The 14,385-nt window shown below is 39.6% G+C and overlaps 1 protein-coding gene across 4 annotated transcripts in view; it reads left to right on the top strand.

The window, feature by feature from the left end:
• The window catches only part of LOC136874084 (platelet binding protein GspB), a 636,502-nt gene that overhangs the window by 155,593 nt on the left and 466,524 nt on the right, over positions 1–14,385 (top strand). For all 4 annotated transcript variants that reach the window (XM_067147621.2, XM_068227653.1, XM_067147622.2 and 1 more), the window contains exon 3: positions 3,772–4,032. In XM_067147621.2, coding sequence (XP_067003722.2) covers positions 3,772–4,032 — 261 coding nt within the window. The remainder of the gene's footprint in view (positions 1–3,771; positions 4,033–14,385) is intronic.

The raw sequence follows: 14,385 nt of genomic DNA, 5'->3' as shown, positions 1-14,385 counted from the left end.
TAAATCAAAAGACCTGCATCTGGAACTTGTCCTCGGACACTCCCGGCACTAAAAGCCATACACCATTTCATTTCAGTGCCACTAAGTGAGAAACACCACGGGTTTAGCTGGCGCCATGATTAGTACCACTATGTGAGTAAAACCATGGATCTCTGTTATCTGAGAGTAGTAATACCATTATGAGAGGAACACCATGGGTTTGTGTTGCCTGTGGGTGTTGCCATAATGTGTGATACACAGTGGGTCTACATTGCCTATGATTAGTACCACTAAGCGAGGAACACCACGGGAATACCAACACTCGTGATTAGTCCCACTATGTGAGGAACACCATGGGTCTTTTTTGCTTGCGAGTAGTACCCTTACGTGCAAAACACCATGGGTTTGTGTACCTGTGAGTGGTGCCATTGTGTGCGACATCCCATGGGTCTACATGACCTGTGATTAGTACCACCATGCGAGAAACACAGTGAGTCTACGTTACCTGTGATTAGAAAGAACATCATGGTTCTGCTTTACTAGTGATTAGTGTCATTATGAGGGTCCGGTGACCTGGATTTTGGACCCCTTTAAATAATGAGTATCATACCAGTAATTAAGGCATTGTGAATTGGATCCACTGATTGTGTTTGTTTCACAATCATTTTTTTCATCATTCTTTGTTTTAAATTCTAATCATTGGATACATTTTGAAGTTTTAATTTTCATTTAGTTCTTCTTGTACCAGTAGGGGCTGATGACCTAGCTGTTGGGCTCCTCTAAATAACAAACATCATCAAATGCAAGAAGGGTAGATTAATTACAGGGCAGGCCATATTTTCATGTTACAACAACAATAATAATAATAATAATAATAATAATAATAATAATAATAATAATAATAATAATAATAATAATAATAATAATATTTTGGGAGGAGGAGAAGAAGAAACAGAAACCATCGGACCAAGCTAATGAGTTCAAACACTCTTTAATTGAGCATAAAGAAGAAGAAGAATCATAAAAAGTGTGATTTGGAAGAAGCTGATGATGTTCTTTTAAGAATGGAACATGTCTTTTTGTTTTTACTTAATGGTATCTTTTTCAGGTATATTGTGTTATTTAATGTTTCCCTTTTCAGGTACTTTCTAAATTTATTTTTTCCTAAATTATTTTCCAACAGACTGAAGGGTCTCACAATTATAAATTAAGTTATATTGTTGCATGGGTTGATTTTTTTAATAGTGGCAACTATTTTTTATTTAGATACATAGCATACTTACAACATTGGGAATTTTACAGGCTTTCTAAGTAATCACCACTGTTGTGTAGCTCGTTCCCAGTGGTGTGGAATCTGTTGGATGTCGTTGAAAGCACCTGATCTCTGGAGCATTTAAAGATAAAAATTTCATTGTTCCGTATTGAAAGTATTAATGTTAAAAATTAAATAATTGAAAGAGGTTCAACCTATTCAATACATAGGAAAGAAATGTAGTGATTACATTTTTATTTAATAGTAAAAATAAATGGGACCGGTTTCGACCCTAGTCCAGGTCATCGTCAGCCGTAAAAACATGTAAAACAATGCATATGAAAAAGAAAAAGAAAAAGATTAATTAAACTCTGGATCGGTATAAGATGAAACAGTACGTAATATTAAGAATGGTAGTATGGCACACGCATTGATAGGCAAAGTCTCACAATGTTTATGAATATTGGAGAACAGTCAAAAGGGTCAGTTTCCACACTCTGTCAGGCACAAAGTCACAACACTATCAAATAATATATGAAGATCATAAATAACTTGAAGTCGCAGACGAATAGATTTGTAGAAGCAAACCGCCAGCTCCCGGTGATCAGCGCGGCACATTCAAGGTCATGCGCTGCGGTCTCGAACGCCAAAGTAGAATGGAGAATATCCTGAAGGTCCAGTATTTGTCTCGGTTGCGGGAAGTTAAGTACGTGTATATAGAAATATACAACGCAAATCAGTGTATATAGAAATATACAACGCAAATCAGTATAATTGCTGATTTGCGTTGTATATTTCTATATACACGTACTTAACTTCCCGCAACCGAGACAAATACTGGACCTTCAGGATATTCTCCATTCTACTTTGGCGTTCGAGACCGCAGCGCATGACCTTGAATGTGCCGCGCTGATCACCGGGAGCTGGCGGTTTGCTTCTACAAATCTATTCGTCTGCGACTTCAAGTTATTTATGATCTTCATATATTATTTGATAGTGTTGTGACTTTGTGCCTGACAGAGTGTGGAAACTGACCCTTTTGACTGTTCTCCAATATTCATAAACATTGTGAGACTTTGCCTATAAATGCGTGTGCCATACTACCATTCTTAATATTACGTACTGTTTCATCTTATACCGATCCAGAGTTTAATTAATCTTTTTCTTTTTCATATGCATTGTTTTACATGTTTTTACGGCTGACAAAACCGGTCCCATTTATTTTTATTATTAAATAAAAATGTAATCACTACATTTCTTTCCTATGTATTGAATAGGTTGAACCTCTTTCTTCAATTATTTAATTTTTAACGTGATCTCTGGAGGTCGCAGATGGAGTGGTCGGTGGCCTGGAGAATGTCATCTGCTGTGCGGAAACACACCCTTCGAAGTGGTGCTTTCATTTTAGGGATGAGATTGTTCACAGGGGCTGAGATCGGGAGAATAAGGAGGGTGGTAAAGCACTTCTCAGCCTCAGCAATTGAACAACTCATTCATAGCTCCTGCTGCATGCAGCCTTGCATTGTCATGCAGAATGATGGGTGGATTATTCAGGAAGTATCTTCATTTTCTTCTTAGAGCTGCTACCAGGTTCATTTGCAAAAATGCACCATAATATTCTGCATAAATTGGACGTCCTTGGGGAATGGTATACTTTATGATAACAGCATCCTAGTCATAGGCAACGATCAGTATATGGCCTTCACATTGGTTCCGGTTGGCCGAACCATTACTTTTCGCGGTGACGCATGATGATGCCACTCATTTGATTGGCGTTTCAGCTCCTGTTAATAATCTCTGGCCCAGGTCTCGTCAATAGTGATTATCCACCATAAGAAGGCCTCACTATCACATTCATGGTGCTCCAAGTGTGTACGAGCTGCTTCATATCACAGCCATTTTTGATGTTCGGTCAAATCATGTGGAACCCATTTGGAGGCGATATTCCGCGCCAGCCCTGTATCGTTGGCCATTTCACGAAGTGTGGTGTTCCGATCCGCCAGCACATTCTACACTCATCATTTACTGCAGGATGACCAGGCCGCGGCATGTCTGTCACATTTTGTCGTCCGTCCTTGAAAGCCTTGACCCACCGTATTACAGTACGGTAAGGTAATGCACTTTCACCGCAAGCCTCTTGCAATCCTTCATAACATTACCTTGCATTGCGACCTCTAGCGCATTCAACCTTCAACCAGCTACTCTGATCTTGCTTCGAAATCATTACAGCTGTACTCCACGAACGCCTGTTGTTGTTGTTGTTGTTGTTGCTGCTACTGCACACGTACGTGGCATGTGGAGGGCGAGTTCATTTACGCTGAGGGAGGGTGGTTATCTAAGCTACCTCAGGTATACATTATACTGCCTGACTACGTTTTCTGTCATTGTTACAGCATAGTTGCCACTATTAAAAAAATCAACCCATGTATATACCAAGAGTATTTCATTTTATTTTTGTCTGCTAAGCTGAGATGATATGTCAACCTTACTTGTTGTAAACAGGTATTTTTAAATATAATATATAATCACTTATATTTTAGGTTCACTGAAGAGGATCATCAAAATGCAAAGCAGCAAAAGAGTTACACAGCTCCCCCTTTGTCCACCAAGTCCTGTGATAACATTTTTGCACGTCAAGTGGTTTGTGAGAGGGAGAGGGAACGTGGTATAGTTGGCAACCCTCTCTCATGGCGAGATGCAACCCGAAGTGAAGAAATGCTGTATTCCAGCCCGAGTAAGCATCAGCGCCCTCAAATGTCTTGTCGCAGTACAGGCAATGTAGCACAGTCTACCAGCACCAGGTGATAAAATGTTGATATTGAAATTAAATATTTTTACTGTCTTCCAGAGTTATTAATTTTTCTCCACAGGTAAACTAATAATGAAGAATGTGCTAGTTATTTTTCCATACGTGGAAGGAAACTAATGATTTAGAATGTTTTAAAATTAACACATTAGCTAGTTTAAATTAAAATATACCATCTTCCAAATAATAAATGTCTTTGTCTTCTTATCTCCTTGGCGGAACTGCAGTTAACCTTCAGTTTGGGATCGGTAAATATGGAGATTCTTTTCATTGGTGTAGCAACCCGTCAATTAATCAATCAATCAATCAATCTGCATGTAGTGCTGTCGCCTTTTTTAAATGTTTTCAAAGACATTGGAAATGGGGGAAACATTTCTATTAATAAATTATTCCAATCAGAGTTTTTGCCCTAATTTTTCTTCTTAAATTCCAACTTTAATCTCATATTCTCCTCTTCTAAATTCTCAACGCAAGCTTATTTGTCTACTACTGACAGCTCGGAACATGCAGTTTGTTGCAAGTGATAAAAATCATTGTTATCCGTATTGAAGATACTGAATGTAGGATGCTAAAAGGTTTGTTTTGTCACTTATTCAATACATATAAAATTTTACAATTTAGGAATTTATTGTTGATTCCACTTGAGACATGTTTCGCCCTTCATTGAGGGCATCATCAGTCAAATTATCTCCTCAAGGCAAAAATCAGGTACCTGGTTAGTAGTTGACATGCACAAATTAATACACATTATTAATACACAATACAAAAATTAAGTTTGAGAAACAGTTGTACAATAGTGATGGTTGAACATATAAGTTTATAGAATAAGAAGTCGGCACCAAGCGTAAAAATAAAAATAGTAGAGTTCGGCAGTGGTGCTCTGGAGAATAATTGACGCACTCATAGGAAAATATAAAGTTTTAAAAATATTTATATTATAACAATCAGGGGAGAAAGGGTGTAGTGCTCGACGTCAATGTTTGTAACCAAAAATTAATGTCAATGGTTAGTAACTATACAGTATTTACATTGTCCAATTGAACAGTTGAGAATTTTACAATTTATATACATATTTACACAAGAGCAGCTTGGTGAGCAAGGATATAAAAAAAAGTCTAGTACCAAGTGCATCCTGTTGTTTTAAAGGTTGGAAGAAGAATGTAGCATTGACATTTCAGAAATGCAGAGTGGTTTATCTTAGTTTAAAATCACCGGAGGCAGGGAAATATTCCTTAGCCAAATGAGGTTCTATAGGCATCAAGCTGAAAGTTGTCTGGTTGCAGCACCGAGATCGGTACGGAGACTGGTCAGTGTGGATGGAGACTGAATGGGTATTCAGTGCGTTTGAATGGCAACAATGATGACAGTTATTTGTAGGTGACTGCTTATTAGGAATATGTTGCGGGTTGAATCTTTCGCTTTTTCTTTTAGTTGACTTCTGTAGCTTCGAATGTTATGTGAAGATGTCGGTGTGAGATGCCGGTGAGAATAAATTGATATTATGCCGTGGAAAAAAGTATGACGGACTCGGGATGAAGTTATTGTCTGGTGAAATAGAATAGAGTTGCTTGTGCTGTGGACTGCAGTGGAGAGAATAGAATTTATACAGTAACTGCAGAGTCAGAGCGTTGTAGCTGGGATGAGGCATCTTTTCATTCTGACTGCGAAGAGGAGCCGTTGTGGCATGCCATATTCGTGCCGATGTGCGTTGGGTTGTAGAAATCTTGACATTTTGTATGTTGGACTGCCTCTACTGTTGATAATTGGTCGGATGGGGATGTCTTTTTTGTGGGTTTTGGGTAAGGACTTGGCTGTGGGTAAAGTTGGATTCATGTTGACTAGTTTAAAGATTTCATTGTCATTTAAGATTTCATCATTACTTTCTCAAAAAAAACATTACAAATTCAACAACAAAAACCCCATTAAGAACTCAATTGACCTATGTCAAACCTTGAATAAATTTACACTGCAACCAAACCACATTCTATGTTCCTTTGACATCACTAACATGTATCCGAACATCCCAGTTCTCGAAAGCATCAGCATCATAAAAAACAACCTCTCCAAACACAGTGGAGTAAGCAAATTAGAAATTGATGAGTTTATTAAAGTATTAACCTTTATGTTGAACAATAATTACTTCACGTTCAACAACAAGATATACCACCAAAAGGGCTTAGCTATGAGAGACCCTATTTCTGGTATTCAAGCGAACATCTATATGGACAACTTAGAACACAATAAAATAATAAATTCCATCAATGGTATTCATCTTTGGCTCCACTATGTCGACGACACACTAGTTATCATCGATAAACAGTGCAATAGCAGCGACAACATCCTCACATTCCTAAACACTTTAGACAGCAATATAAAATTCACAAAAGAAGATGAGAACAGCGGCTCTATCAATTTTTTAGACATCAACATCACACGAATGGACAATGCATTTGAGTTTCGAATACACAGAAAACCCTCCTTCACCCCACTAACAATAAACAATAATTCTTTACACCCAAACTCTCATAAACAAGCCCCTTACTACAGTTTAATATACAGAGCTTTAAAAATTCCCCTTTCACCTACCAATCTAAAAAAAGAACTTGATTACATAAAAGATATTGCCAAGTTCAACGGCTTCAACACCAACATGATCAACAAGATCATCATCAAGTAAAACTAAAATTAACAACAAAACTTTCCCCAATAAAACCCAATAAACCCAAATACGCAACCTTCACATACACTAATCCAGTCATCCACCAGATAGCCAACCCCCTAAAAAAGCGCGAAGTCAACATTGCTTTCAAAACGCAGAACACGAGCCAGAACATATTTTTCAACCAGAACTCTGTCAACCCAAGAAGAAATCACTACGCGGGCTCAGGTATTTACAGACTCACCTGTTCACAATGCAACTCCTCGTACATTGGACTAACGGGCCGAAGCTTCCAAACACGTTATTTAGAACACTACAATGCCCAAAAACATAATAAATTTTCCGCAGTGAGTACCCACTGGCCACCACTTCACCACAATGGAACAAGAATTAAAAATCCTAAAAAAAAAAAAAAAAAAGGTTGAGAAAGGCAAACTAATGACTGAGTTTGAGAACCTATACATCTTTCTAGACAAACACCTCAACGAGATAATAGATATAAAAAATCCCCTTTATGGACATATTCCCACGTTACTACAAAAAATGAATTTTCAAGGCAACAACTTGTCTAAAATCGTCAATACCACATTAACTAACTCACCCAGCACGTCGACAATTACCCCCCTACCCCCCACCTCCCCCTTTCCCCCCAATTCCCCCACACACAACGACAGCCAGCCCATACATCCTCCCACCCAAGCACCTCCCCCTCCACCATGACCCCACCGATACAACACGAGAAATAAAAACCACTCGACCTTCAAAAACACAACAACACCCAACACAAGCAAATAACATTCATCGGATTAACAAAAAGACATCAATATTATCTGCGTAACTTTCGAGTCCATATATCCCCCCTCCCTCTTTTTATAAAACCAACACTATATCAACCAGCACTCCCAATACACAACAAGCTCGCCCCTCCACTCTACCTTCCTCCATTCTGACAGCTCACCTCTGCACATGACTCCGCCCATGCCTCTCCCTCCCAAAGCTCTCCACCCCTCCCGCCGCCATTGCCAAACGCATGTGCGTATTACCGACTGAGCCTCCTTCATAGTCCACCAATACTCATCAACAATTGCCTCTCAGCAACACATCAGGTATGTAACATAACATTTACTCTTCATTACTTACCATAAAACTTTCTTACACACCAACTAATACTATTAACATCTCAATTACAGATAACTTCCACTTCATACAAAAAAACTTTCAACAACATGCTAGAACCCAGCGCACATCGGCACGAATATGGCGTGCCACTACGGCTCCTCTTCGCAGTCAGAATGAAAAGATGCCTCATCCCAGCTACAACGCTCTGACTCTGCAGTTACTGTATAAATTCTATTCTCTCCACTGCAGTCCACAGCACAAGCAACTCTATTCTATTTCACCAGACAATAACTTCATCCCGAGTCCGTCATACTTTTTTCCACGGCATAATATCAATTTATTCTCACCGGCATCTCACACCGACATCTTCACATAACATTCGAAGCTACAGAAGTCAACTAAAAGAAAAAGCGAAAGATTCAACCCGCAACATATTCCTAATAAGCAGTCACCTACAAATAACTGTCATCATTGTTGCCGTTCAAACGCACTGAATACCCATTCAGTCTCCATCCACACTGACCAGTCTCCGTACCGATCTCGGTGCTGCAACCAGACAACTTTCAGCTTGATGCCTATAGAACCTCATTTGGCTAAGGAATATTTCCCTGCCCCTGGTGATTTTAAACTAAGATAAACCACTCTGCATTTCTGAAATGTCAATGCTACATTCTTCTTCCAACCTTTAAAACAACAGGATGCACTTGCTACTAGACTTTTTTTATATCCTTGCTCACCAAGCTGCTCTTGTGTAAATATGTATATAAATTGTAAAATTCTCAACTGTTCAATTGGACAATGTAAATACTGTATAGTTACTAACCATTGACATTAATTTTTGGTTACAAACATTGACGTCGAGCACTACACCCTTTCTCCCCTGATTGTTATAATGTAAATATTTTTAAAACTTTATATTTTCCTATGAGTGCGTCAATTATTCTCCAGAGCACCACTGCCAAACTCTACTATTTTAATTTTACGCTTGGTGCCGACCTCTTATTCTATAAACTTATATGTTCAACCATCACTATTGTACAACTGTTTCTCATACTTAATTTTTGTATTGTGTATTAATAATGCGTATTAATTTGTGTATGTCAACTACTAACCAGGTACCTGATTTTTGCCTTGAGGAGATAATTTGACTGATGATGCCCTCAATGAAGGGCGAAACATGTCTCAAGTGGAATCAACAATAAATTCCTAAATTGTAAAATTTTATATGTATTGAATAAGTGACAAAACAAATCTTTTAGCATCCTACATGCAGTTTGGTCGAGTATTTCACTACACTACTCATTTCTCAGAAATCACCAAGAACAAATCATGCTGCTTTGGAGTTTTTTTCTACCAATACCAGTTAAAAATTTTACAAACGTGTCTAATATAATCAGATAAGATGTTTTCCCAGAGCTTACAAACTCCACTTATCAATCTGACTTGCCTGTAATTATCCACTTTATGTTTATCACCCTTTCCGTTGTAACTGGGGCTACCATTGCAACTCTCCATTCATTTGGTATTTCTCCTTCATGCAAACGGTAATCAAATTAGTATTTCAGATAGGGCACTATATCCCAAAACCTTTTGCCTTTAGTATATTCCCAGAAATCTTAGCAATCGCAGCTGCTTTTCTAGCTTTCAAATGTTGTATCTTTAAAAAAATGCTTTTAATATCACAGATAAATTTCAATAATTTGCCAGTATTAATCACCTCCTCTACCTGAACATTATCCTTATATCCAATTACCTTTACATACTGCTGAGTGAATACTTCTACCTTCTTCAAGTCTTCATGTATACCCTCTTTTTGTTCATTACTGATAGCTGGAATGTCCTTCCTGGAATCTGTTTCCACTCTAAAGTATCTATACATATCTTTTCATTGTTCCTTAAAATTAATGTGACTGCTAGTTATGTTTGCCATCATGTCATCCTTAGTTTACTGTTTTGCTAAAGTTCCTTCAATCTCTCTTACTCCCGCAATGATTCCTAATTCTTTCTGACCTGCGCCTCCTCAATCTCTTCATTCCCCTGTTATAATAAATGGGTCCATACCATTCCTTACCACCTTGAAAGGTGCACACCTTTTTTCACACTCCTCAACAACTGCTGTAAATCCATCCCATAGGTTTAAATTTTTATTTACCAATTTCCGGTGATCATAATTCCTTTTGAAGAATTTCTGAATGTGTCTCTGATCAACCATATGTTATTGCCTACTTTTACAACCTCCTTTTCTATCACATTTTTTTTTTTTTGAACTGCAACAAAAACAGCTTCATGATCACTTATATCATCTATCACTGCAGTTTCTTTATAGAGCTCATCTTGTTTTATTAGGCAGCCTGACAATGTCTGTACACCCCAAAAACAGTGTGTCGGCTATAATCTCTAGAGATCAGTCGTACACCTAAAATTTCATATTTCTCATTCTTAATTTTTTTGTAGGTTAGGAATTCTTTCACCGTATGACTACTCCCCTCCTATCTTTCCTAACCTATCTCTACTATAAACACTCCAGTTCCGTGAGATAATTTCCACATCCAGAATATCACTTCTCAGCTATGATTCAACTACTATTACAATATCTAGCAAATATGTACCTTTTACATATTTAGTTGTATTCCTTTCTTTATAATACGTCTACAGTTTAATGCTAACAATTTTATGTCATCCTTACTTGATCTCCTGCTTCCTGTACTGTTATCACTGCACCCTAGTCCACTCCGTTTCCCTGAATATACCTCCCTGTAGCTCTTCTAAAGCAAACCCCCTAACTTATGTGTACCATTTGGTACAAGTGAAAGCAATTTGAACGTAGATCCTATCTCCTACTCACCCATTATGGTCTACAAATCTCACACCCAATTTCCCTCATACGCACTCCATAGTATTATTCAAATCCCCAATCGCCCTCTAATCAGTATCCCTTCTACATATTATCCCTACAGGCGAGAAGGCCGTACGGTTAGGGGCGCGCAGCTCTGAGCTTGCATCCAGAAGACAGTGGGTTCGAACCCCACTGCTGGCAGCCCTGAAGATGGTTTTCCCTGGTTTCCCATTTTCACACCAGGAAAATGCTGGGGCTGTACCTTAATTAAGGCCACGGCCACTTCCTTTCCACTCCTAGGCCTTTCCTATCCCATTGTCACCATAAGACCTATCTGTGTCGGTGCGACGTAAAGCCACTAGCAAAAAAACAAATTTACCGAGCTCAGAACATTTTTGGCAAGCCTCGGACCTATGGGAGTAACGAAGTTCCACTCTCATTTGACAGGTGAGGGACTCCTTGGAAACAACTTGGCGAACAAAATTGAATTCGATGGGGAGCTATCAATATTAATGGGGCTTATGTAAGAAAGAAAGTAGAACTGGCTGAGTCAGCAAATAAAAAAATATTAAAAACTTAGTATCCCACTGATAATAATCTCAGATTCCTTAAACTTCTTCCTTACTGCTTTAACCAGGTCTCACACATCCCCAGCTATGTTAGTACCTATTCCTGCGTACCATGTATTATAGGTACCAAAGTGGAAAATTACCACCTTTTCCTTACCCTGCTCCTTCCCTTCTATTTTCCTCAACATCTGCCTTATCCTAATACCCGGATAACACTCTGCCCTGATTCCCTTTCCTCCACACACTTTCCCCACATGCGGGTAACATTAGAGTCCCCCATGACCAGAGCCTCAACCCCTCCATCCAGTATTCGGGAGATAGTAGGTTCGAACCCCACTGTCGGCAGTCCTGAAGATGGTTTCCCGTAGTTTCCCATTTTCACAGCAGGCAAATGCTGGGGCTGTACCTTAATTAAGGCCACGGCCGCTTCCTTCCCACTCCTAGCCCCTCCCTCTCCCATCGTCGCCATAAGACCTATCTATGTCGGCGCGACGTAAAGCAACTAGCAACACCTCCTACCTGATTAGATCTTCTCCACTCCTGGTCTCCCTTAACTTTCCTGACACCTGTTGAACTTACTTCGTCCTCCCTTCTCTCCCTCTAAATACCCTGTTCTACCTTCCTCTTCTGATTCTCTACTCTACTGTACATTTCCCTTTCCTACCATTCGCTTTTTTCTTGGCCCACCCTTTCTCTGTAACACTTCCCTGATCTCCGTGTTCCCTCTGCTTAAAAAAAAAAAAAGACCTGTAGTATAATATGTAATAATTTTGTGTGGCTATTTCTAGCCGGGTGCAGCCCTTGTAAGGCAGGCCCTGCGATGAGGGTGGGTGGCATCTGCCATGTGTGGGTATCTGTGTGTTATTGTTTTACCTGTAGTGAATCATACCAATTCCTCACCAGTACCTCTCCTTAGCTCATTCCCAGTGGAAAACCATTAGCCCTCATTTTCCTTTCTGTTAAAAGATTAGCCTACCTGTCTTCTGCAACTTCTCCTCTTCCTCCCCCTCCCTCTTGTCTACCTACCATATCCTGTGGATTGGTCTGGCATATTTTGTTTCTTGAGCAGCTCTTTGTAAGATGTTTTTCAGGTAGCTCTTGGCTTCCTTTATCAGCTGGTGGTTGTTCATTTCCCAAGCCTCACTGGACCAGATTGTTTTCATTTCTTAATTGAATATGAGCAAACCATTTTTTTTTTTAATTTTTTTTTTTGGCAGTATTCAGTTTCTCTAAGGTATCAGTGACGCCCATTGACCCTCGTACATGTTCGTTTTGACATCATGCAGTTGATGATTTTGTCTGATTAGCCTTGTGGATGTGTTGGCTCTGTACATCATTGCAGGTCTTACCATCAGCTTATAGATCTTCCTATTTAGTTTAGCCAGCATATTTTTGTTGCACAGTATATATAAATACAAAGTGAAGGAAAATACATAAGTGTACAAATCAACTTTAAATTATGTAGCCAATTAACAACTTTCAGAGTTAGAATGTAAATGTCATTAGGGCTTCCAGGATAGGAATGTAGAGGTAGCATTGAATAGTATGTCCAGTGGTCTGTTCTTCCTCACTACAGTCACACGCTGCAGAGTCCTTCCCTTGTTTGATTGCCTGTGCTTGGTTCTCACCCTGTTCAGACAACATCACTTTTTTGTGGGATGTCACTTCCTATCAGCTTCTTCATCAAATGTAGGGCATTTGTGGGTGTTCCAGAAGTCTTCATTGACCATTCATACTTCTGAGATGGATTGATGTCAAAGCGGTCTGCCGTAAGTCTATCCGCAGTAATTTTTTTGCTAGGGGCTTTACGTCGCACCGACACAGATAGGTCTTATGGCGACGATGGGACAGGAAAGGCCTAGGAGTTGGAAGGAAGCGGCCGTGGCCTTAATTAAGGTACAGCCCCAGCATTTGCCTGGTGTGAAAATGGGAAACCACGGAAAACCATTTTCAGGGCTGCCGATAGTGGGATTCGAACCTACTATCTCCCGGATGCAAGCTCACAGCCGCGTGCCTCTACGCGCACGGCCAACTCGCCCGGTATCCGCAGTAATAGTGGCTGGTCTCTGAGATCTAAGCCACTGATATGGTGGGTGATAGAATTTGTGGTGAAGAGGAAGTAGGGTGTTGTTCATCTCTCCTCTGCTTCTCTCAGTTGCTTCCTCATTATGTGGGGTGGTGGAATATGGCTGAGTTCTGGTAACCATTGGCATGGGGTCAACTTCATAGTGCCAGTGATACATCGCTTTGTATCGTTTAACTTGTCATCTGCCTTTTGCACATGTGCACAATATCTTGGTCATAGACTTCCACTTCGTCCATCCAATGTCGATTTGGTGTTTCTCATCAGCATTTGCTGTCAATTGGGTGTCCCTCATAGAACCCAGTTATTTAAATTCATCAGCCATTCTCAGGGGCTTGGTAGCAAGAAAAATTGTATGTAATGGGCTGAATTGTGATCGATTTATGAAGTCAGTGAAGATATATTCAGCTTTCATCCTGCTTGGTGTGTGTGAGTCCATTTGTTTCTAGTGCCAGCTCCCATCTTTCTGAAACCTCCTCCATTTGCATTCTCCTTTCACCAATTAGGGCCAGTTCATCAGCATACAGAATACCTCTCATTTGCATTGTTTACATGAAAATCCACAGCCTGTTTCCAGTCATTAGACCAGGTCAGGAATGGAATTAAGCCCCCATCTAGTGGCGATGATAGGAATTGTGCCGTCTGCTAAAGCCTGTCGCACTCCTCTGGGTCAATGATTAATGAATGACAGATGAAATGGAATGATGTTGAGAGTGTTGCTGGAATGAAATATAACAGGGAAAACCAGAGTACCCAGAGAAAAACCTGTCCCGCCTCCGCTTTGTCGAGCATAAATCTCACGTGGAGTGACAGAGATTTGAAACACGGAACCCAGCGGTGAGAGGCTGTGTGCTGCCGTCTGAGCCGTGTTGAGATATATTAATCAGACGATTGAATACATGTACCTTTCACGACAGAATTTTCTTCAAATCTGTATTGATCAAGATAAGGCAACGTGTTTGTTTCCTAGTGTGATTTATGGAACATTTTACTGCTCAAAAGAGATTTTATTCAAGAATTTTTAACTCACATTACTCACGATTGACATTTTATCGTTCTTTAAGATGATTTGATTACCTGTG

This window comes from Anabrus simplex, chromosome 5 (genome assembly GCF_040414725.1).
Source record: "Anabrus simplex isolate iqAnaSimp1 chromosome 5, ASM4041472v1, whole genome shotgun sequence".
NCBI classification, from domain to species: Eukaryota; Metazoa; Arthropoda; class Insecta; order Orthoptera; family Tettigoniidae; genus Anabrus; species Anabrus simplex.
Note: the sequence above shows the minus strand (reverse complement) of the source record. Positions and strands in the feature narration are given on the sequence as shown.